This window comes from Ahaetulla prasina, chromosome 18 (assembly GCF_028640845.1).
Source record: "Ahaetulla prasina isolate Xishuangbanna chromosome 18, ASM2864084v1, whole genome shotgun sequence".
Classification (NCBI taxonomy): domain Eukaryota; kingdom Metazoa; phylum Chordata; class Lepidosauria; order Squamata; family Colubridae; genus Ahaetulla; species Ahaetulla prasina.
Window position 1 is genome coordinate 1,159,421 of NC_080556.1, and position 20,597 is coordinate 1,180,017.

Below are 20,597 nucleotides of genomic sequence, written 5' to 3' on the forward strand. Positions count from 1 at the left end.
TTGCTTCTGTAAAACACCTTTTTTTGGCGGTTTTGTGTTTTACATTTTTTTTAAAAAATACTTTTTTAAAAAGTAAAAATTTTTTTTTAAAAAAAATACTTTTTTCAGAAAATAAAAAATACTTTTTTAAAAAAATAAAAAAATACTTTTTTAAAAAAATAAAATACTTTAAAAAAAAGTTACGTTTTTCAATCTTGATTTCACAGCCTTCCAGCGTTGCTCAAAGCCGACGTGGAGAGTGAGATACCCACCAGGTTTGTATAAAATGTCTTTAATTTGAATATCATAATAAAAAAAAACCCCGCTAAGCGGAGAAGGGAGGATGCAAATTTCGCCGAGGGGGAGGCACCACGCCGGCTCGCACGAGAGAAAGTCCGCTGGGTCCCAGAGACGAATCTTTCCGAAGGAGGAATTCACGGGCAACGGTGCTCTCGCCTCTGTAGATGTTTCTTAATTTTTAATTTCCCAGCACCGGTGACGTCGTAGTTGTAATCCGAGGTGACGTATGGGATCTCCCCATCGGTCCTGGCCTAAAAAAAAGGGGGAAAGGTATGTAGAGAATGGACCAGACATCGTTTCCAAATGGTGCTTTGGACCCTCGGAGACCCCTTTATCTGGCAGGGAAGGGGGTGGGGATGGGATGCTACGGAGCGGTTTGTCTCCAAGGCTACTGATCATCTCAATCGGTAAGAATGGAAACTCCTCAAGCAACCTAGAATTAAGGAGCCCCATTTCCTGACAAGGAGATCAATTAACCAGTGGAACGGCTTGCCACCAGAAGTTGTGGGTGCTCCATCGCTGGAGGTTTTCAAGGAGAAACTGGACAGCCGTTTCTCTGGGATGGGATAGGGTCTCCTGCTTGAGCAAGGGGCTGGACTAGAAGGCCTCCAAGGTCCCTTCCAGCTCTGCGATTCCTTCCCTGGGACGAGAAGGAACGGATGGAAACTAATCCAGGAGAGAAGCCATCTGTGGAATTAAGGAGAAATTTCCTGACCAAACGGCTTAAGGACCGTGTGATTCACTTAATGACCTTAACCACCACAAGAAAAATAGAGCGCAGCTCTCGCAACAACTTCTTCACTCAGCAATAGAAAGTCTGACCGCGTAAGTGGAGGGCTACAGTACTTTTCAGCTATTGACTGCAGTCATGAGGACTAGAAACTTGATTTTTTTCCCCCTATGAAGCACAAACTGACGTCGCATGAGATGCATTCTTTGCCTCCGACGGGATCGTGTCCTAAAATCACCCCCCCCCCCCGCCCCATTCAGGGCCTTTCTCATAATTCATCCTCTCTCTATATTGAAAGTTGTGCCTTTTACAAACAGGTGTACACCCTTGCTTTGATCTTCCGCGCGGCTGCGTGGCACGTTGGATGCTTGAGCTCAAACCCACCGGCCAAGGAGCAGCATCCCATCGTGCGTTAACAAAAGCGCAGCGAGAGGGATTAGAAGAGATCAGCATCAGCGAGAGGGATTAAAAGAGATCAGCGCTTTGCTGCCCGTTGGCATTTATCTACGTGGTCCGCCCTCCACTTACTTGGTTCAAAAAGACGCAATTGGGGATGGCGATGTTGCCGATCAGCAAACAGTTCACGCGGCGCAAGTTCTCCGGAGCCACCGGCGTCAGGATGTAGTAATGCTTGTTGATCATGTCAATCCCTCGGACAATTCCTGTTTTAAAAAGAAATTAAAATATCGGCTTTCCACCTTTGGTGATTTAGCAAAGGATGCAGCTGGATCCAAAACGGGTCTTTAAAAAAAAAAAAAAAAGGCAGAAGTGTCCAACTATGGTGGTTTTAAAACTTGTGAACTTCGACTCCCAGAATCCCCCAGCCAGCCAGGGGAATTCTGGGAGTTGAAGTCCACAAGGCTCAAAGAGCTGTAAGGTTCGGCCCGTTAAATCAGGATTTAAGGCAGGGAGTTGGCAGACATAATTTTCAGCGGATAGACGTTCTCTGGGAAGCTCAACACTGAGGCCACAACACTGAGAGAGAATAGATTTTGCGTTTTTATCTTTTGGGGTTTATTTATCTGGATATTTCCCATTTCTGAAAGGAGATTCGCTAAGAAGATGCCAAAGATTAAATAAATTTACACTGTTGTACCCTCCTACCGTAGCTAAAAAGAGTCGGAAGTTGGTGCCTTTGTCCTGTTACAATAATATCCTTTTCCCCTCCCTCTCGTCTTACTTTTTCAGCCTTTTCTAATTTCCTTTGTATTTTATACTTCGATAAACTGATTTTTTTTTAAAAAAAGAGCGAAATGGTGATGGGACGAGCTCTTCGGTTCGCCCCGAATCCGGGTGCCAATTCGTGCCGATCATTCACGCCCGCTTACCGAAGCCCATGCAGTCGCAGAGGGGCGTCTGCGGCGACGACAACACCACGGGCCCCTCTCCTTTGCACGGCACCTGATCCGGCAGGTGACACAGGCCGACCCAACTGGCGTTGAGGGAACACAGGATGTGGGTGGGGGCCACGTCCACATGGATCACTTTGAGGGCAGTGGCGTTGAAGGGCACCTGGGAGGGGAAAAACAGGGGGGGGGGTGTCCGTTTGTGGGTTGTTGTTTTTTGCCGAGGTGACGGGCGAATACGTCATCGAGCCCAATTATTCGGGCGCCGCGGCCAAAATGATACCTGGAATTTAGGGTAGGAAGGAGGAGTAAGAGGGAGACAGGTGTTCAGGAAGCGTTCAGGAAGACCCTCGAGTGGCAGAGGTGGAGAGATTTAGCTTTAGGGAGATGTTAACCAGGTAAAGGAAATTCTGCAGGGATATTGATAAAAAAGACACTATTTGTAGCTCAGGGTTGAAACTGAAGGGTCCTGGGTGCTCTCTGAGCTTGGAGGTTTTCTTGCAGACTTTTCAAGACCCAACTAGGGAACATCATCAGGGCTAGAACTGAATGGGACTGGATGAGGAGGAGGGGGGAGTGGGAGAGGAGCAGGGGGAGGTCCTTGGTGCTGTCTGAGCTGGGTGGTTTTCTTGCAGGCATTTCATGACCCAGCTAGGGAACATCATCAGGGCTAGAAGGGAGTGGGTTTGTGGAGGAGGAGGAGGAGGAAGAGAAGGAAGGGGAAAGAAGAGAGAATAAAGGGGAAGAAGGGGGGAAGGAAGAGGAGGAGAAGGGGAAAAGGAAAAAAGAAGGAAAAAGAGGGAAGGGGAAGGAAAAACGGAGGAGGAGGACTGTACAGTCCTTGGTGCTCTCTGAGCTTCATTGTTTTCTTGCAGGCCTTTCATGACCCAGCTAGGTGACATCATCAGTGCTAGAAGGGAGTGCGTTTGGGGAGGGGAAGAGGAAGAATGGGGGGGAAGAAAGGGGGGGAAGAAAAGGAAAGAGAAAGGAGGACTGTGGGTTCCTTAAGCTCTCTAAACTTGATCGTTTCCTTGCAGATGTTTCACGACCCAACTAGGTTACATCGTCAGTGTTGGGCTATATAAGCACTTTTATCTTTCTTGGGGTTAAAATGTTTCCGGAGCCACCTGGAGTTTTATTTGCTCAGCCTCAATCCTCTCTGCCTGTCAATGCCCGCCAGGCAGGGCCTTACCTGGTAGGGCACCAGGCTGGGCAGGGGGACCGCTGGTTCCACGCTGGGGGGCTGCAGCTGGCCCAGGTAGCCCACCATGGTGAGGTTCCTCAGGGTGCTGCTGTGGGCTCTCCTGCAAGGACCGAAGCGGAGGTACATCAACGACGGGAGTCCTCGACTTGCGACCACTACGGAGGGCCCCTCCCCCCAAATCTCTGTGGCTAAAGGAGATCACGTAACTCCGGGACACTGTGACCGTCGTAAATACGAGTCACTGGCCGAGCATCTGTGTTTTGGATCACGTGACTGCGGGGATGCTGCGACGGTCGTAAGTGTGGAAAAAATAAGTCTTAAGTCACCTTTTCCAGTGCCATTGTAACTTGGAACGGTCACTAAGCGAACGGCCATGAGTCGGGGAACGTCTGTATTAGTTTGTCCAAGTTGTGCATGAGGTAGAAGGTAAAATGTTTCTCCAGGGGCAGTGAGACAATGACAAGAGTCCCCTTCTTATGACCGCAGCAGGCAAGCGGCTTTTCCCTTGTCGTTATGTGTGAAAAATGGTTCATAAGTCACTTCCCACCCCCCCCAAAGGACTTATGACCGTTTTCCTCACGCTTACGACATTGGAAATTCTGGTCCCCGTCGCTTTTTTTTTTTTTTTGATCACTAAACAAATGGCTATAAGTCGAGGACTTTGGGTACTTTATAAATTTAACCCAGAAAATATCAGTCAGAAAAAGATCAGGGAAACCTATTTATAATCTGAATTCTTTTCCTTTTCTTTGTCTTTCCCGTCTCTGAGCTGGTACGTACCCTATGCCGGGGACTCCGGCGCCCGGAAATTTGGCCTGGACGCACAGCAACTGATGCCCAGGCTGTGGAGCCTGGGTCCCTCCGTGGTTCCGGCAGTGTTGCCAGCTTTGGCCGGGATGTTTTCTTTTGAGGGAGGGTTTCCCCCGGGTGTGCAGGCCGGCGGTGCCGCGGATGTAGTCGGCGGAGAGCTGAGGCAGCTCTTTGAAATCCTCGGCGCTGAGCTGGACGACGTGGGTGGGCGACAGCGAGTGGATGACGTCGATCAGGAGCAGCAAGCCGGCCCCTGGGAGACGGAAGGGGGGGTGAGGAGTGGGGAGTACCAGAGTGAGACGGAAACCAGGGATCGCCCCACTGAGAGGGTCTTTGCTGTGCGAAGCCCTTGCTGCTCCGGTGGTTTCCTTACGGACGTTTCATGACCCGACTAGGGAACATCATCAGGGCTAGAAGGGAGGGAGGTTTGCAAAGAGGAAGTGGAGGAGGAAGACTGTGGGGTCCTGGGTGCTCTCTGAGCTGGGCGGTTTCCTTACGGATGTTTCATGACCCAGCTAGGTAACATCATCAGCGCTAGAAGGGGCTGGGGTTTGTAGAAAGGAGGAGAAGGAGTGATGGAGAAAGACAAGAAAGAGGAGGAAAAGGAAGAGGAGGAGAAAAAGGAGGAGTGTAGGGTCCTTGGTGCTCTCTGATGTGGTTGTTTTCTGGCAGACTTTTCATGACCCAACTAGGTTATGTCATCAGTGCTAGTGAACGTTAACGGTTACTGTACTGTTAATACAGTACTGATGGCATTGCCTAGATGGGTCATGAAATGTCTGTAAGAAAACAACCCCGCTCAGAGAGCACCAAGGACCCCATAGTCCACCTCCTTCTCCTCTTCCCCTTCTCATCTCCTCTTAAAAAAAACAACAACCCTTCCCTCCTAGCACTGATGATATTCCCTAGCTGGGTCATGGAAACGACCCAGCTCAGAGAGCACAAGGACCTCCCTCTCCCACCCCCGGGTCGAACCCTGAGCTACAAACATTCTCTTGTATGGGTCAGCTTCTCCCTCGGAAACAGGGGAAGGCAGGAAGATCAACGGGCCCGAGCCAAGGACAGGAGGAAGGACCCATCATCCCCTATCCCTGAACTGTAACACATCCTATCTTCCACTGAGCTGGAAGCCAATCGCGTGTTCTCATGATTTTTTTTTTTTGTTTACATTTATACCCCGCCCTTCTCCGAAGACTCAGGGCGGCTTACAGTGTATAAGGCAATTTTAAACCCCGATTTCAAAATCTCTGCGGCCGTTCTAACAACTTGGGACCCAGAAAAGTCCTGGAGGGGCAGAAGACCCCTCCCCACTGTTAAAAAAAATAAAAACAGACCTGGGAAGGGGAGCCCAGGAGGCAGACAACCTCCCTACCTTTCACCCATCCCATGGTGTTGATCAGCAGAGGGAGGTCTCTCTCGTAGCCCCCGAAGACGTATTTCAGTGTGTCCAGGTATCGCTCCGTGTCGTGCTCGCAAGAGGCATCCCCGTAGTAGGCCATTTTGCGAGGGGGCCACTGGTGGGCGAACGGCGGACCTGGAAAAGATGCAGCGGGGCCGAGAATTGCAGAGGCCCAAGGATTTAATTCTAAATATTGCGGGGTTGGTGGGTAGAGAAACTCCAGAGAAACCTGTTCCAATGGTTTCGATTAAAATAATAACAACAACAATTCCCCGTTGAGGGTTTTCTACAGATAGCCCTCGACTGAACGGTCGCGACGGAGCCTGGTGCTAAGCGCGGGCGTTGTTGAACCTTGTCTCGCTTTATGGCTTTTCGGTAGAATGAAAGCAGTCGTTAAGTGAATCTGGGAGTTCTTAAGCGAGTCTGGCTTCCTCCATTGATTTGGCTTGTCGGAAGGCAGATGGGAGATGGTCACTAAACAAGGGCAGTGATTTGCTTAACTGGTACAAAAGATTGTAAAATCAGATGAAATATCTTTCTTTCTATCTATCTATCTATCTATCTATCTATCTATCTATTTATCTATCATCCATCTATCATCCATCCATCTATCATCAGTCCATCCATATCTATCTATCTATCTATCTATCTATCTATCTATCTATCTATCTATCTATCTATCTATCTATCTATCTATCTATCTATTTATCATCCATCTATCATCCATCCATCTATCATCAGTCCATCCATATCTATCTATCTATCTATCTATCTATCTATCTATCTATCTATCTATCTATCTATCTATCTATCTATTTATCTATCTATCTATTTATCTATCATCCATCTATCATCCATCCATCTATCATCAGTCCATCCATATCTATCTATCTATCTATCTATCTATCTATCTATCTATCTATCTATCTATTTATCTATCTATCTATCTATCTATTTAACTATCATCCATCTATCATCCATCCATCATCAGTCCATCCATCCATATCTATCTATCTATCTATCTATCTATCTATCTATCTATCTATCTATCTATCTATCTCTTATCATCTATCTATCTATCTGTCTTCCATATCTATCTTTTTTTTATTAATATAAATTTTATTGAATTTTAGCAAACAATTTTCATTCAACTCTTGTGCATGACTGTGACCGTTTACATATCATCCCGTTAGTGTTCTCCTACACTCTATATAATTTTCCTAAATTATATTACTAATTCTAATTAGAATTTCTAATTCTTACGAATTCTAATTCTGTTATTTCCTCTTTTTTCCTATTTTCGACCCAATTTTACCATTTCTCCCATATTGCATAAAAATCTGAAATCCATCCATCCATCTGTACCCATCTATCCATCAATTCAACCCATCTATCCATCTATCTCCTATTTATCCATCCATCCATTCATCTCCACCCATCTATCCATCTATCTCTATCCATTCATCCATCATATCTCTCTCTCACCCCCCCCCCTCTCTATATATCACTCTCCTTAATAACCAACTTGCTTAGCAACAGATATTCTGGATCCCACAGTGGTCTTAAGTCGAGAACTACCTGTAAACGGCCGTGTGTGTGTGTGTGTGTGATTAGTTTGCTCCTTGTTTTTCTCTACTGCCCATCATCCTAATGTCAAAAATTCCTCAGGCTGTTTCTTTGCTTTTTCAAAACTCTTTTTTAAAAAAAAAAAAAAATCTGCAAGGCACCTACCCAAAAGGGGTTCCCGCACGTTCACCAAGGAAATGCAGCCCGGTGGGGTGAACTCCGGCTGCCCCAAATCGCATTCCAAGTATTCGAGGCAAGGAAGGCTAGAATTGAAAAAAAAAAAAAAGAGAAAAACAGTCCAGGAATAATTCAAGAAAAAAATACAAAACAACAGACCGAGTTTAAGAGAACTCACCGGTTTAGTAAAAGATTCATCAGGTATCTGTTAAATGTTGATTTTCCGATGCTTTTCGGGCCACAAACTAAGATAACGGGGCAGCCTTCATCTTCCACTAAAAAAACAAGCAAAGAACCTTTTGAGAGGAGAATTTGGGGTGAAGGTTCAAGAATTCAACACAGGGAGGGAATTCGTAGCACAGGGGAGTCCTCGACTTACGACCGCAATCAGGGAATGCATTTGACGGAAGTCAACGTTTCCCCCCACACTTCCCTCTGCACTTTTTTCCTCTTTTCCTTTCTCGCTCCCGTTTTCCTGTTGTTTTCTTTGCGTTTCTATGTTTTGTATTTTGATCAACTCGTAAGAAATATTCGACGAGAAGGGCCCTCCCAAGAGTATTTCTAAAGACAAAACAACAACAGCAGCAATCCCCACCCACCGTTCCTGAGCTACTCACCCTGGCAAGCGTGAATCAGCTCCCGGATGGCCGAACACATGCTTTGGGGTACCAGCAGGCCGCTGTCGGGGTGCAGCTGCCCAAGGCCGGCAGAAACCAGCACCGGATCTTCTGGGATGCCGGGGAAAGCATCTTGCCTCTAGAGAGGAAAAGAGAGGAGGGGGATTAGCCAAAAGCGACCATGGGAGACGAAAGGGATTCCCAGGCACAAATCAGAAGGAAGGCGTGCTGGGGTTTCGCTCTTCTGCACAGAGCAACGGTCACTCCGGACACAGTCTTTCTTTCTTTCTTTCTTTCTTTCCTTTCTTTCTCTTTCTTTCTTATTGTCTGTCTTATTGTCTTTCCCTCTCTCTCTCTCTCCCTTTCTTTTTCTTTGTCTTATTGCCTTCCTTCCTTTTTTCTTTCTGTCTTATTGTCTCTTTCTTTCTTTTCTTTCCCTTTCTTTCCTCTCTTTGTCTTCCCTTTCTTCCTTTCCTTTCTCTTTCTTCCCTTTTTTTCTCTTTCTTTCTGTCTTATTGTCTCTTTCTTTCTTTTCTTTCCCTTTCTTTCCTCTCTTTGTCTTCCCTTTCTTCCTTTCCTTTCTCTTTCTTCCCTTTTTTTCTCTTTTCTTTTTCTTTCCCTTTCTCTCTTTTCTTTCCCTCTCTTTTTTTCCTTTCTCTCTTCCCTTTTTTTCCTTCCCCTTTCTTTCTTTCTTTCTCTCTCTTTCCTTTCCTTTCCTTTCTTCCTTTTCTCTCGCTTTCTCCATTTATTTATTTATCAATTTCTACGGCCACCTATATAAAACCAAAGGTTGTTTTTCCAAAAGGCAACTGAACGAATTTCTTGTTTCTTCTTCTTCTCCTCCCTTTTTAGAAAACGTTTCGCCTCTCATCCAAGAAGCTTCTTCAATCGTTCAGCGAACTTCGTTTAAAGCGGCCGTTCAGAAATTACTGAAAGTTTAGCGATCGTTTCAATTGTGGGTCGTTAAGTGCTAAAGACGGGCTGTGTTTTAGGCAGCCGTGGGACTCACTTTCGCTCGGAAGATCTGGGCGAACTCCGGGTGGCTGAGAATGAACTGGGTCACCGGTGTGTCCAGCTGTTCTAGCAAAAGGACGGAGCAGTCTGGCCCGAAGCGCTTGAGCAGTCGGACTCTGGACTCTGAAAAACAAAGGAGGAAGCCAGGAATTTCATTCTCTTGTTAAACAAGGCAACAAGTGACATGTTGTGACCCAGGCCCAAGTAGGTAGTATTAAACACAATCAGTTCAAACACAAATAGACTTTATTAGAACAGCTGAGAATTAACTCATTCTCGGCGGCGTCCAAACTAAATCAAAGCAAATTCTTCATAACACAATTCTTCAGTCTTATCACCAACCTTGGTCTAATTAGGCAAACTGCCAAAGGCTTTTCTTGGCAAAAGTTCAAAAGCAGAAGACGCCGACAAGAAATAAATGCAGCAAGACAAGGAGAAATTCTATCAAGGTTGTTTTCCAGCAAAGAGCCCAAGAGCCGTTGCTGGTCTTTTAAGCCTTATGGGAGGGGCCAATCATCTCTTGGCCCTACTCCCGAGTTGTCCTCTTTGCTTTAGCGGCTCTTGCCTTCTGGCAGCTCTTCTCATGCGTACACTAGGAACAGGCTCCTCCTGTTCTTCTGCCTCACCACTATCAGCCTCTGGAGGCTCCGGAGTCCGCACCTCACTCCCCAATGGCCCAGCTCTGCCTCCGACGCAGAGCCCTCATCCGGGCCTTCCCCAGCCTCCAGGACTGGCCCACGCTCTTCCTCAGCCTCATCGCTGTCCGACTCAGTAGCCAGCTCCGCAGGCTGCTGGCGGACCACAACATGACATTGTAAGGTGTGTATATAGTCTAGTTGGGTCTAGTGGTGGAGACAAGGAGATAGTGGAGCCCAGTTCTGCCAGAGGCATGAAAGGCAGCTGGGTGTCTTTGGGCCAATGACCAGGAGAGGGTGAGTTCTAGTTTCTCCTAAGGCCTGAAAGCCAGCTGGGTGTCTTTATGCCAGCCTCTCTCTCTTTCAGCCCAACCCACCACGCAGGATTGTTGTTACATGGCAAACAGGAGGAGGAAGGTGTGTCGGTTATGTTCTCCACCTTGAATTAGTTGTCAGCCCAATAAAGGTGGGATATGAATAAGCAAATATATTGGAATTGAACGAACCTGGTCACCTCGCACTCCTTACCCTTGGGCACAAAGTGTGCTCGCAGGAGGGCCTTGGCCTCCAGTTTCACCTCCTTCTCCGATTTTTCGGGGTCCCTGACGCTGGTGGCAGCTTCGATGGTGAGGGCGCAGTAGGTGTGGGGGGAGTAGAGGTCGTAAGTGGGCTGGTCCGGAGCAATGGTGAACCCCAAAACCTGCACGGATCCATACAGGCACGTCAGGCGACATTTGCCCGTGAAGGTCAGAGTCTGGATGAAAAAACAAAACAAAAAACCAAAACAAGATTGGAGAAGCGAAGCTGTTACAAGTGATCCCCGACTTACGACGATTCATTTAGCGAACAAAATGACAAAACACTTAAAACAAGTAACTTTGGAGCATTTTTCACACTTTACGACCATTTTGCGCATCCCTGTGGTCACATGATCAAAACTGGGGCCCTTGGTGACTGATTCATACTTAAGACAGTCGCAGTGTCTCAGGGGGTCTCCCGATCCCGTTTTGCGACCTTCCCAATAGGCAAAGTCAACGGGGAAGCCAGATTTCACTTAAGAAAACCTGTTGCTAACTTAAAAACAGGCAGCGATTCCCTTAACGACCAAGGTCGTAAAACGGGGCATAAAACTCACTTAACAACCGTTTCGCTCAGCAATGAGAATTTTTGGGCTCAATTGTGGTCATACGTCGAGGACTGCCTGTATTTGTTATTTAGTCCTTAGGGTGGGTGAGGGTGGCGAGAATCCAGTGGGGAAGACACAAATAGCCCCCCAAAAAAGGGGAGGAGCCCCCCCAAGATCCACCCACAATGACCTGCCATTCAAATAGCAGCCAGACGCGGAAGCAGCTTATAAACAAATAGGCCCCGCCCCTGAAGAAATTTGAATGGCCCCGCCCCCTCGTTTGCATGGCCCCGCCCACGCTCACTTGCTCCGCAGGGAGCAGCACCACCACGCGGCCTTCGCGGGCTTCGGCGGCCGTCAGCGTGGCCGGCTCAGCGGGGAGCTCCGTCGGAGGCGGCTTTTCTAGCCGAGGTGCCCCGTTTTGGAGCCGCTTCGGGCCGGCCAAGCGGCGGCGGCGACGGCGGCTCGCCATCCGAGCTTCCCCGGTGCAGCGAGGAGGTCTCCACAGCGACCGCGGGGCCGTCGTCTCGTGAAATCTCGGGGACTCTCGCGAGAGGACGCCCCGCCGCGCCTCTCGCCCTCCCCCCCCCCTTCTTTGGTGTTGATAGAGCTGCGAAGCTATAGATGAGCTCCTCCTTCACTTGGATTCCCCCTTCCGGGAACGTTTCAGTTGAATTAATTCAGTTGAATTAAAAAGAAGCCCCCAACGATCTGCAAAGAGCAAAATGATTTAATTTTTTTATTTTGGGGGGAGATGATGGGAGGAGAAAACCTTTTCCTAAATATTCGTTCCCCCCTTGGCAGTTTCAATCCAAGGAGATGAAAATCACCTAGATTAGGGACTTTGAAAAGATGGGTGGGCTTCAACCCCCCCCCAGAATTCCCCACCTTAGCAAAACTGCTGCAAAAAGTTAATGCTGATTAAATTTTAAGAATCTTAATATCAAAAAATATATAATATACTAGTATAAAAAACCAAAAAAAAAATTCAAATTTTAAGATAATTAATTTCTGTTCAACCAGGTTGAAAATACTGGGTTTTTTTTTCAAAATAATAGAGGGCAAAAAACACGCCTCTTTCTGGAAATTCAATTCCTGCCCTGGGATCACCAATCCCATCCATGGGCTGGCTGGGAAGCATGGGCTGCGCGGTGCACCGCCTCTCTCTTTGCAAAAGACGGGATCAGCACGTGGCGCGGGGGGGAGTGGCCGGAGGGCGTGGCCATCTCCCTTATTAGCATGCAGCGCCCCTCCCCCTCTGGTGACGTCACGCGCGTCTCTGCCCGGGCCAAGATGGCGGCGCTCCGCTTCTCCTGCCGGCGGGCGCAGTGAGCGGGGGGCGCGCAGACGAGGTGAGCCGGGGGTCCTGGGGTGGAGCTGACAGGGCTGGGAAGGAGGCAGGGAGAGCCTTTCCGCGGGTTGCTCTGCCTGGCTGGGGATGATGGGGCCATCCCTGCAGGCAGAGCTGCTTTGCAACAAGGGCGGGTGGGTTGGACTCCAAGACCCATGCGCCTCTGCCGGCCCTTTGCACGCCCATTGAACGGGGACCACCTTTGCAAAGGCTCACCCCCCCCACACACCACGAAACCGAGCTGGAGTTGTACCAAGGTTGGTGGGGTGTGTGGGTGGGGGTGGGACTCCAAGACCCATGCGCCTCTGCCGGCCCTTGCATGCCCGTTCATTGCACGTTCATTGCACGCCCACTGAACGAGGACCACCTTTGCAAAGACCCCTCCCAAGCTGAGCCCGAGCTGCACCAAGGTTCGGTTGGGACTCCAAGACCCATGCGCCTCTTCTGGCCCTTGGGGAGCGTTGCATGCCCGTCGCATATCATCTGCATGCTCATTGCACACCCCAATTGCACAGGGACCCTCTTCCTGTCTTCACAAAGAGCCCTTCCCCCCTCCCCCAGGCTGAGCGTGAGTTGCAACAAGGTTGGTAGCGGTGGGACTCCAAGACCCATGCGCTGCTTCTGACCCCTGGGCAGCATTGCATACCATTTGCCCGCTCACTGCACACTCCATTGCACGGGGGACCTTCTTCCTGTCTTTGCGAAGAGCCCCAGGCCGAGCTACACAAATGGGCGGGTGGCAAATGGTTGATTTTTGAGAAAGGCCCCCTCCCCTTCCTTTCTCTTCCAGCGTGCCATGGAGGGGGGCGTCTTTGCCCAGCACAGCGTGCGGGTCCTTCAAGAGCTCAACCGCCAGCGCCAGAAGGGCCAGTTTTGCGATGCCACCCTAGCCGTGGGCAGCCTGATCTTCAAAGCCCACTGGAGCGTCCTGGCCTGCTGCAGCTCCTTCTTCCAAACCACGTATGACGACGGTGTCGCTGCCAGCAAGGTCATCCTGCCCGAGACCTTTGTGGAGGCCTTCACCCTCCTCCTCGACTTCTTCTACACCGGCCATCTGGCCGTCACCTCGGACAACCGGGACCAGCTGCTGGAGACGGCCAAGGAGCTCTGCGTCCCCGAGGCCGTCCAGCTGTGCCAGGAGTTTGAAGCCGGCCTCTCGCAGAGCGGCGAAGTTCCTCGCGACCAAGTTCCCGACGCCACTTCGCCGGCGGAGGATTCGGTTTGCGAGGCTGAGCCCCCCCGCCCCCCAGCCTCGGAAAGTCCCCAGACCCGAGGCGTCAAAGGAGCTCAGGGGCCACGGGACGGCCCCGCCCTCCCTCGGGGGAAGTTGAAAAGGCTCCCCAAAACTAACGTTGTAAGCCGTGCAGGCGACGTAAAGGATACCCCGGAATGTAAGGAACTTAAACGGCCCCTGAAAAACGAAGCCGCCGAGGACGCGGGCGCCAGTCATGAGGTGGCGTGCGGAGTTAACGTGCTCTCTAGGAATTGCCCTTGTCTGCTCCTGGCTGAGAAAACGGAGGGGGTGGGGGCGGGGGGGGAGAAGGTGTGGGGAAGCAAGGAAAATGATGGGGGTCTTGAAAAATCGCAAGCAATTTGCCGCTGGTTACTCTGTTTTGGAAAGCGGCGCATTTGGGGTGCCACTAGCCTATTTTGTTTTTTTTTTTAAAAAGAAATGTTTACATGTTTGGACTGGTCAAGCAACCAGCCCTCATTGAGCTCCTGGGACAATCTAGTGCGATTCTGCTTTCGTGGGGTATTCTACAAGCAGCCATGTTCTTTCTTCCCAGCAGGAGACTCCAGAGGTCCTGGGATCGAGCGATCTCCCTTCTGAAGATCACAATGGAGGAAGGGAAAAAGATGACACGGACGAAGATTACGTCCCCGATCAAAAGAGTGTCCGGGCGAGAAAAAGGCCGTCTTTAACCAGAGCCTCTCGCAGCAGCAGCGGCGGCTCCAAAAGCACCGGAAACGGCCACCATCACAAGGCTGCGGCCCTCAGACCCCGCAGAGGCACAGCTGAACCGGTTGAATGTCCCACCTGCCATAAGTCTTTCCTCAGCAAATATTATCTGAAGGTTCACAACAGGTAAGTTTGGGGGGTCTTTGGAGGGAGGAAAGGAGGGTGTCAGGGTGCCCTAATTAAATCATGAGCCTCGAGCCAAGCTTCAAAAGAAATCCAGTTATTTATTAGGAGCTTCATGTCGGCAGGTTCCCAAGTGAAGCCAGCTCTGACCTTACATTATTTACGCTCCAATTACGACCCTGTTTCCACCACTCCCAGGGCGAGTCATCAATCACATTCGCCAATGGAGCAATTTTGCGGGTTGTAGAGATCACTCCCCTCTGGCTGCTGTGGGTAACCCTGGGAGACAGCCTTGAGAGAGAGAAGCGTGGGATGTGCATCTGTCTTTGGCTCCTGTGCCATTTCACCGGTTTCCCATCGCTTATGGCAACTTGAGAGCAGGCCAGGAATGCTTTGCGAGTTGACAAAGGGGGGGGGGGGAGGAGGAGGAAGAAGAAGAGGAGGCTTCTGGGAACTTGTAGAAGGAAAGGGGGATCTCTGCTCTCCATTGTGTTGGTACTTGCTTAGAGTGAAGATACGCTGGCTTGTTTGAGGCATTGTAGTTAGCTCTGTGCTCTATCATGCACCGCTCCCTGGAATGGTCGATGCCCAACTTTCCTCGCTGGAATGACCGGTGGTCAATTCCCCCCTGCAAACAATGATCAACTTCACTCCTTGGGATGACCGATGATCAGTCTTCTAGGTTTGACCGTGTTCAGTTCTCACTCCCTGGAATGACCATTGATAAAACCTCATTCCCTTGAATGACCGATGATCAGTCTTCTAGGAATGACCGTGTTCAATTCTTACTCTCTGGAATGACCGTATTGAATCTCCCAGGAATGACCTAGGAATCTCACTCCCTGGTCAACCTCATTCTCTGGAATGACCAACGATCAACTTCACTCCCTGGAATGGCCAGTCATCAACCTCCCTCTCCCTGGAATGACCAAAATCCGACATCGCTAATTCGACGCTATTTTTTAATATATAAATATATATATATTTTCCTCCACCCCTTGCAGGAAGCACACGGGGGAAAAGCCCTTTGAATGTTCCAAGTGCGGGAAGTGCTACTTCCGGAAGGAAAACCTGCTGGATCACGAAGCCAGGAACTGCGTGAGCCGGTCGGAGCAGGTAATTAGAACGGCAGGTATTCCTTCTCCTGGTTGGAGAGTTGGAGAGTCACGGACTTCGGGAAGGCCACCCATTGGAGGCCCCGTCCTTGCGTGGGCAGGAAGCCCCTTAGCCTTTGGCCAAGTGGTCAACTTGGAGAAAGAAGGCTGACTTAACAAAGCTGGTCTTGGAAGTTCTCCAGAACCTCCTAAGGGGAGAAACCAGCTACTTCACAGGGCTGGGAATGTGAGTGGAGTAAGATGGAAGACTTGTTAGTGGTTCCAGCTTGACTCACCTCTCTTGTCTCCCCCTCCCTCCTCCCCCACCAGGTACACACCTGTTCTGTCTGTCAAGAGGTCTTCAAGAAGCGGGTCGAACTCCGACTGCACATGGTGACCCACACGGGCGAGATGCCTTACAAGGTGAGCCTGCCTCGCGCTCGAGCGTTGCTGGGCACGAATGGGTGACCGGGGAGGGGGGCACGCTGAGAAATTGCTCCCAAAGGGCCGGCAGCCCAGCTGTGGCCGGATCCATGCTTCCCAGCCCTTACAGCTGTATGTGAAAACCGACATGCATGTTCTAGAAACCACCGTCGAGGTTTCGTCTTCGTTGCGTTCTGCGACAACTTCCTCCCCAGCCGGGAATTGCCAACCCAGCCCAATCGAAGCGCGCTGGGGAGGGGGAGGGAACGGCTCCAGGCCTCACCCGGTCCCCTCTCTCGGTCGCCCCTTGGCGCTGAGCGATGCCCGCCTGTTTTGCAGTGCTGTTCCTGCATCCAGCAGTTCATGCAGAAGAAGGAACTGCAAAGCCATCTCATCAAGCTGCACGGCGCCCCCAAGCCGCACGCGGTGAGCAAGCACCAGCGGGGGGTGTCCTGTTCCCAGAGGTGTTATACAGCTGGTTCGTGCCGGTTCGGGAGAACCGGTAGCAGCAACTGCGAATGGGCCAGCCCACCCCGCCCTGGCGTAATGCCGTCCCATTTAGCCACTTTTGAAGCTGGGCACATGCGCAGAAGGCGCGCGGCTGCGGCGAACCGGTAATAAGAATATTGGAAACCCACTGTTGCCCCCGTCCACGAGCCACCTGAGACTTGGCGGGAGGAAGGAAGCCCCCCCGACACCAACCGGATAGGAGCACGCTGGCTTCCTTGCCCCTTCCCTCATCCCGGCCTGCCTCTTCTCCTCCAGTGCTCCTCCTGCTCCAAATGTTTCCTCTCGCGCACGGAGCTGAACCTCCACGAGGCCTTCAAACACCGGGGCGAGAAGCTCTTCGTCTGCGAAGAGTGCGGCCACCGCGCTTCCAGCCGGAACGGCTTGCAGATGCACGTCAAAGCCAAGCACAGGTGCCGGCGGGGGAAAAGGGGGGCGAGCTTCAGCTTGCTGGGGACGCCGCAGTCTTACCTGGCGGGTGCTTCCTCTCGCCAGGAACGAACGGCCGCACGTCTGCGAATTCTGCCAGCACGCCTTCACCCAGAAAGCCAACCTCAACATGCACCTTCGGACCCACACGGGCGAGAAACCCTTCCAGTGTCACCTCTGCGGGAAAACCTTCCGCACGCAAGGTACGGTGAGACGTAGTTTCTCGGCTGGCTCCTCTCTGGTGATCTGGCTGTAGCACGGGGCGAGGTGGTGTCTCCACCGCAGGGCTGGTATTCTTAGCTTCGCTACCGGTTCGGAAATGTGAGCGTGCGCGATTAGCCACCTTCGCGCATGCGCAGGGCCTTCCGTGCATGCGCAGAGCATCAAAAACGGGACGTGATTACCTCTGGGCGGGTGGGCAGAGCTTCCTGCATCCGCTGCTTCAGGTTTGCCCGAACCGGATGTAACCGGCTGAATACCACCACTGCTTCACCGGCCGAACGGGAAGCGAGCAGGGACGTCTGGACGGAGCAGGATTCTTTCCGGCTCTGCGCAGGTCGTCCTCGAGTTACGGCCACAGTGGAGCCCCAGATTTCTGCTGTTAAGCGAGACATTTGTTAAGCGAGCTTCGCCTCATTTTACGACCTCCCTTGCCAGGGTGTCTCTGCTGCTGTTAAGGCAGTAGCACACAATATTGCTAATTGAACAATATTGATTTTCCCGGTCAGAAGTTTGCAAAACTTGACCCACGGGACAGCCGCAACCGTCATAAAGATGAGTCACTGGCCAAGCATCTGAATTTTGATCACGTGAGCCTAGGTATGCTAAAAACGGTTATGTGAAAAGCAGTCCTAAGTCACTAAGTGAAACTCACTTCACTGTCTCACTTAGCATCCAAAACGGGATCAATTGTGGTCATAAGTCGAGGATTACCTATTGATGCCACATGCTAAATAATTAATAATCAGGCATAGAATTAATAATCAGGCATAGAATTATTATTATTTTTAATTTTAAATGGGGTTTTATGGTTTTAATGTATTTTAACTAGGGGCCAAATTTAATAAGTTTTTTATTATTGGTTTTATTTGTATTGTATCTATTTATTGTTGGTTTTTCTGGCTGTAAACCGCCCTGAGTCCTTCGGGAGAAGGGCGGTATAGAAATTAAATTATTATTATTATAATAACTAGAATCAGGTGTTTAGGAGTGGGTGCGGTGGCCTAGAGGTAGAGCTCTCGCCTCACTATCAGGAGGCTGTGAGTTTGATCCTAGGTAGAGGCAGCTATTTCTCTCTGGGCACGATGAGAATATATCTGCTGGACAAAACTCTGGATTGGCAACAAGAAGGGCATCCGGCCAGTAAAACGCTCTGTCAGTTGCTCAGACTCCACCCCCCCGCAAGGGATTATGGGGTCATTAAAAGAAGAAGATGATGATGAAGCAGAATCAAGTGTGTTTCTCCATCCAAGCTGGGAAGGACGCACAAGAGAACTGGTCACAAGTGTGAGACAAAGCCACATCCTGCAGGTTCATCTCATCTGATTTTTGTCCTCGCCCGCAGCGAGCCTGGATAAGCACAACCGGACCCACACGGGGGAGCGCCCCTTCAGCTGCGAGTTTTGCGCCCAGAGGTTCACCGAGCGAGGCCCCCTCCTCAGACACGTGGCCAGCCGGCACCAGGAAGGACGGCCGCACTTCTGCCAGATCTGCGGGAAAACGTTCAAAGGTAACGGCCGCGTTTCTCCCACGCTGTGAAAGAAGCTCACCCAGTGACGCCCTTTCCTTTGGGGGGGAGAGCAGGGAGGACTCTAGACAGACTCTCTCTTCGTGGGGATCAAAGTGTGTGGGATCCCGGCCACCGCTTAACCGGTTTTGTCCTCGTAGCCGTGGAACAGTTGCGGGTCCACGTCCGTCGACACAAAGGGATGCGGAAGTTTGAGTGCACGGAATGCGGATACAAATTCACACGGCAGGTATTGTGTGTGTGTGTGTGTGTGTGTGTTCTTTTTGCCTTCTATGAGCCATGGTGGCGCAGCTGTTATAGTGCAGTATTGCAGGCTACTTCGGCTGCCTGCTGGCTGCCTGCAATTTGGCAGTTCAAATCTCACCAGGCTGAAGGTTGATTCAGCCTTCCGTCTTTGGGAGAAGGGTCAAATGAGGACCCAGATTGGGGGGTGGTGGTGTCGATATGCTGACTCTGTAAACCGCTTAGAGAGGGCTGGAAAGCACCATGAAGCGGTATATAAGTCTAAGTGCTATTGCTATTCTTTGTTATCGGTTCGAGGTGGGGTTCAAAGCTGGCTGAGGAATTCTGGAAGTTGAAGTCCCACAAGTCTGAAAGTTGCCAAGGTTGGAGATCCCTGGTCTAGTTTGCTGAAAAGAAGGACTAGGGGGGAGACATGATAGCAGTCTTTCAATATTTGAGGGGCTGCCCCAAAGAAGAGGGAGTCAAGCTATTCTCCAAAGCACCTGAGGGTAGAACAAGAAGCAACGGGTGTAAACTAATCAAGGAGAGATGCAACCTGGAACTAAGGAAGAAATTGGAATAATTAATCAGTGGAACAACTTAATTCCAGAGGTGGCGGATGCCCCGTTACTGGAGGTTTTCAAGAAGAGATTGACAATTTGTCCAGAATGATTTATGGGTCTTCTGCTTGAGCAAGGGGTTGGACTAGAAGACCTCCAAGGTCCCTTCCAATTGTAATAATAGTTAGGTATGCCTGGACGGTTGGCCTTGACCGGTTATCAGCACGCCTCCCAACTGCAGAGAAAACGCTGAGGGAAAATTCTTCCAAGCCTCTCCCTGTTTCAAGACATCTCCACCAGCTCGCTTCTCCCCTTCCTCCATAACCAAGACAGCTTCCCCCTCCCACCCACCCCCGTCACAATGACAGCCCTAGCAAGCAGAGCAGTAAATCAATAAATCAGTAGAAAGCGGAGGCTGACAAATAGTGTCCCGAAGGCAACGATGGGATGGTTGAATTTAGGGACCCTCCTCGCCGTGGCCTTGACTTTCTCCCCGCCCCTCTCTCTCTCTCCCCGCCAGGCTCACCTGAGGCGCCACATGGAAATCCACGACCGAGTCAAGAACTACAATCCCCGCCAGAGGAAGCTGCGCAACCTGGTGATCGAGGACGAGAAAGTGGTGGTAGTGGCTTTGCAGGCTCCCAACATCCTGGAGGTGGGCTCCGCGGAAGTGATCGTGGAGGCCCTGGCCCAGGCCGGCCCCAACATGGATCTCCCCACTGGACAGAGACTTTGCTCGAACGAGAATTTGGGCCCCGCCGAAGTCACGGAGCAGGCTTTCCTCATAACGATCCCGAACAACTGTGGGATGTAGCGGCGTGCTTCCCGTAATAAAAAGATTAGCCAACCCTTTTGTCTGGAATGGTTTAAGGTTAGGGTCTCCCCTTGGGCAGGGGGTTGGACTAGAAGACCTCTCAGTGCAGTTTCTGTGTTCTGGTTTTTCAGCAAAAAAATGGATTATTTTTCTCTCTCATCAAACTATTCATGCCCCTTGTTACACAACTTGGCTGTTTCTGCCATTTGCAGACAGATTCTTTATCTGATATTTTTTTCCCATCGGAGGGGAAGGAACCTTCCCCACCCCACCCCCGCGCACACCCACACCCACAGCAAGGCAAACCAGGAATGATGGCTTATTCCATCTTTGAAAGCAGGCAACGAAACGCAGACATTCGGACCCACAAATGCAATTTTTTTTCCTGCTTTCGAAATAGTGAACTTTCGTCCAGCGGGGGGGGACAGGATGGAGCCCCCCCCCTCTGTGCAAAACACACCCCT

General features: G+C 50.4%; 2 protein-coding genes across 2 annotated transcripts; one reads left to right on the forward strand and one right to left on the reverse strand.

Moving 5' to 3' along the window:
• Positions 1 to 268: 268 nt before the first annotated feature.
• Positions 269 to 11,490, reverse strand: NOL9 (nucleolar protein 9). Its single transcript, XM_058161299.1, has 12 exons — positions 11,208 to 11,490; positions 10,306 to 10,531; positions 9,138 to 9,265; positions 8,129 to 8,267; positions 7,690 to 7,786; positions 7,500 to 7,597; positions 5,742 to 5,903; positions 4,340 to 4,622; positions 3,548 to 3,659; positions 2,338 to 2,521; positions 1,538 to 1,671; positions 269 to 530 (listed from the first exon to the last, which is right to left on the reverse strand). The coding sequence occupies exons 1-12, from the start codon at positions 11,373 to 11,375 to the stop codon at positions 414 to 416; spliced, it is 1,848 nt and encodes a 615-aa protein (XP_058017282.1). The 5' UTR covers positions 11,376 to 11,490; the 3' UTR covers positions 269 to 413.
• A 203-nt stretch (positions 11,491 to 11,693) lies between these two features.
• On the forward strand, positions 11,694 to 20,167 carry ZBTB48 (zinc finger and BTB domain containing 48). Its single transcript, XM_058161389.1, has 11 exons — positions 11,694 to 12,255; positions 13,045 to 13,707; positions 14,045 to 14,340; positions 15,342 to 15,453; positions 15,762 to 15,854; positions 16,194 to 16,280; positions 16,620 to 16,774; positions 16,857 to 16,993; positions 18,355 to 18,519; positions 18,678 to 18,766; positions 19,840 to 20,167. Exons 2-11 carry the CDS (start codon positions 13,051 to 13,053, stop codon positions 20,131 to 20,133), a joined length of 2,085 nt encoding a protein of 694 aa, XP_058017372.1. The 5' UTR covers positions 11,694 to 12,255; positions 13,045 to 13,050; the 3' UTR covers positions 20,134 to 20,167.
• The last annotated feature ends 430 nt before the right edge of the window (positions 20,168 to 20,597 follow it).

What these genes read in the sequence shown, in the direction of transcription:
- NOL9 (XM_058161299.1), bottom strand. Translation starts at nt 11,375, where the DNA reads ATGGCGAGCCGCCGTCGCCGCCGCCGCTTGGCCGGCCCGAAGCGGCTC. An exon ending in TGCTGCTCCCTGCGGAGCAA is followed by an intron (nt 10,532 to 11,207) that starts GTGAGCGTGGGC and finishes TTTTTCATCCAG; the next exon opens with ACTCTGACCTTCACGGGCAA. An exon ending in GCCGGAGTCCCCGGCATAGG is followed by an intron (nt 3,660 to 4,339) that starts GTACGTACCAGC and finishes CGGTCCTTGCAG; the next exon opens with GAGAGCCCACAGCAGCACCC.
- ZBTB48 (XM_058161389.1), top strand. Translation starts at nt 13,051, where the DNA reads ATGGAGGGGGGCGTCTTTGCCCAGCACAGCGTGCGGGTCCTTCAAGAG. An exon ending in ACGCGGGCGCCAGTCATGAG is followed by an intron (nt 13,708 to 14,044) that starts GTGGCGTGCGGA and finishes TCTTCCCAGCAG; the next exon opens with GAGACTCCAGAGGTCCTGGG. An exon ending in GCGCCCCCAAGCCGCACGCG is followed by an intron (nt 16,281 to 16,619) that starts GTGAGCAAGCAC and finishes CTTCTCCTCCAG; the next exon opens with TGCTCCTCCTGCTCCAAATG.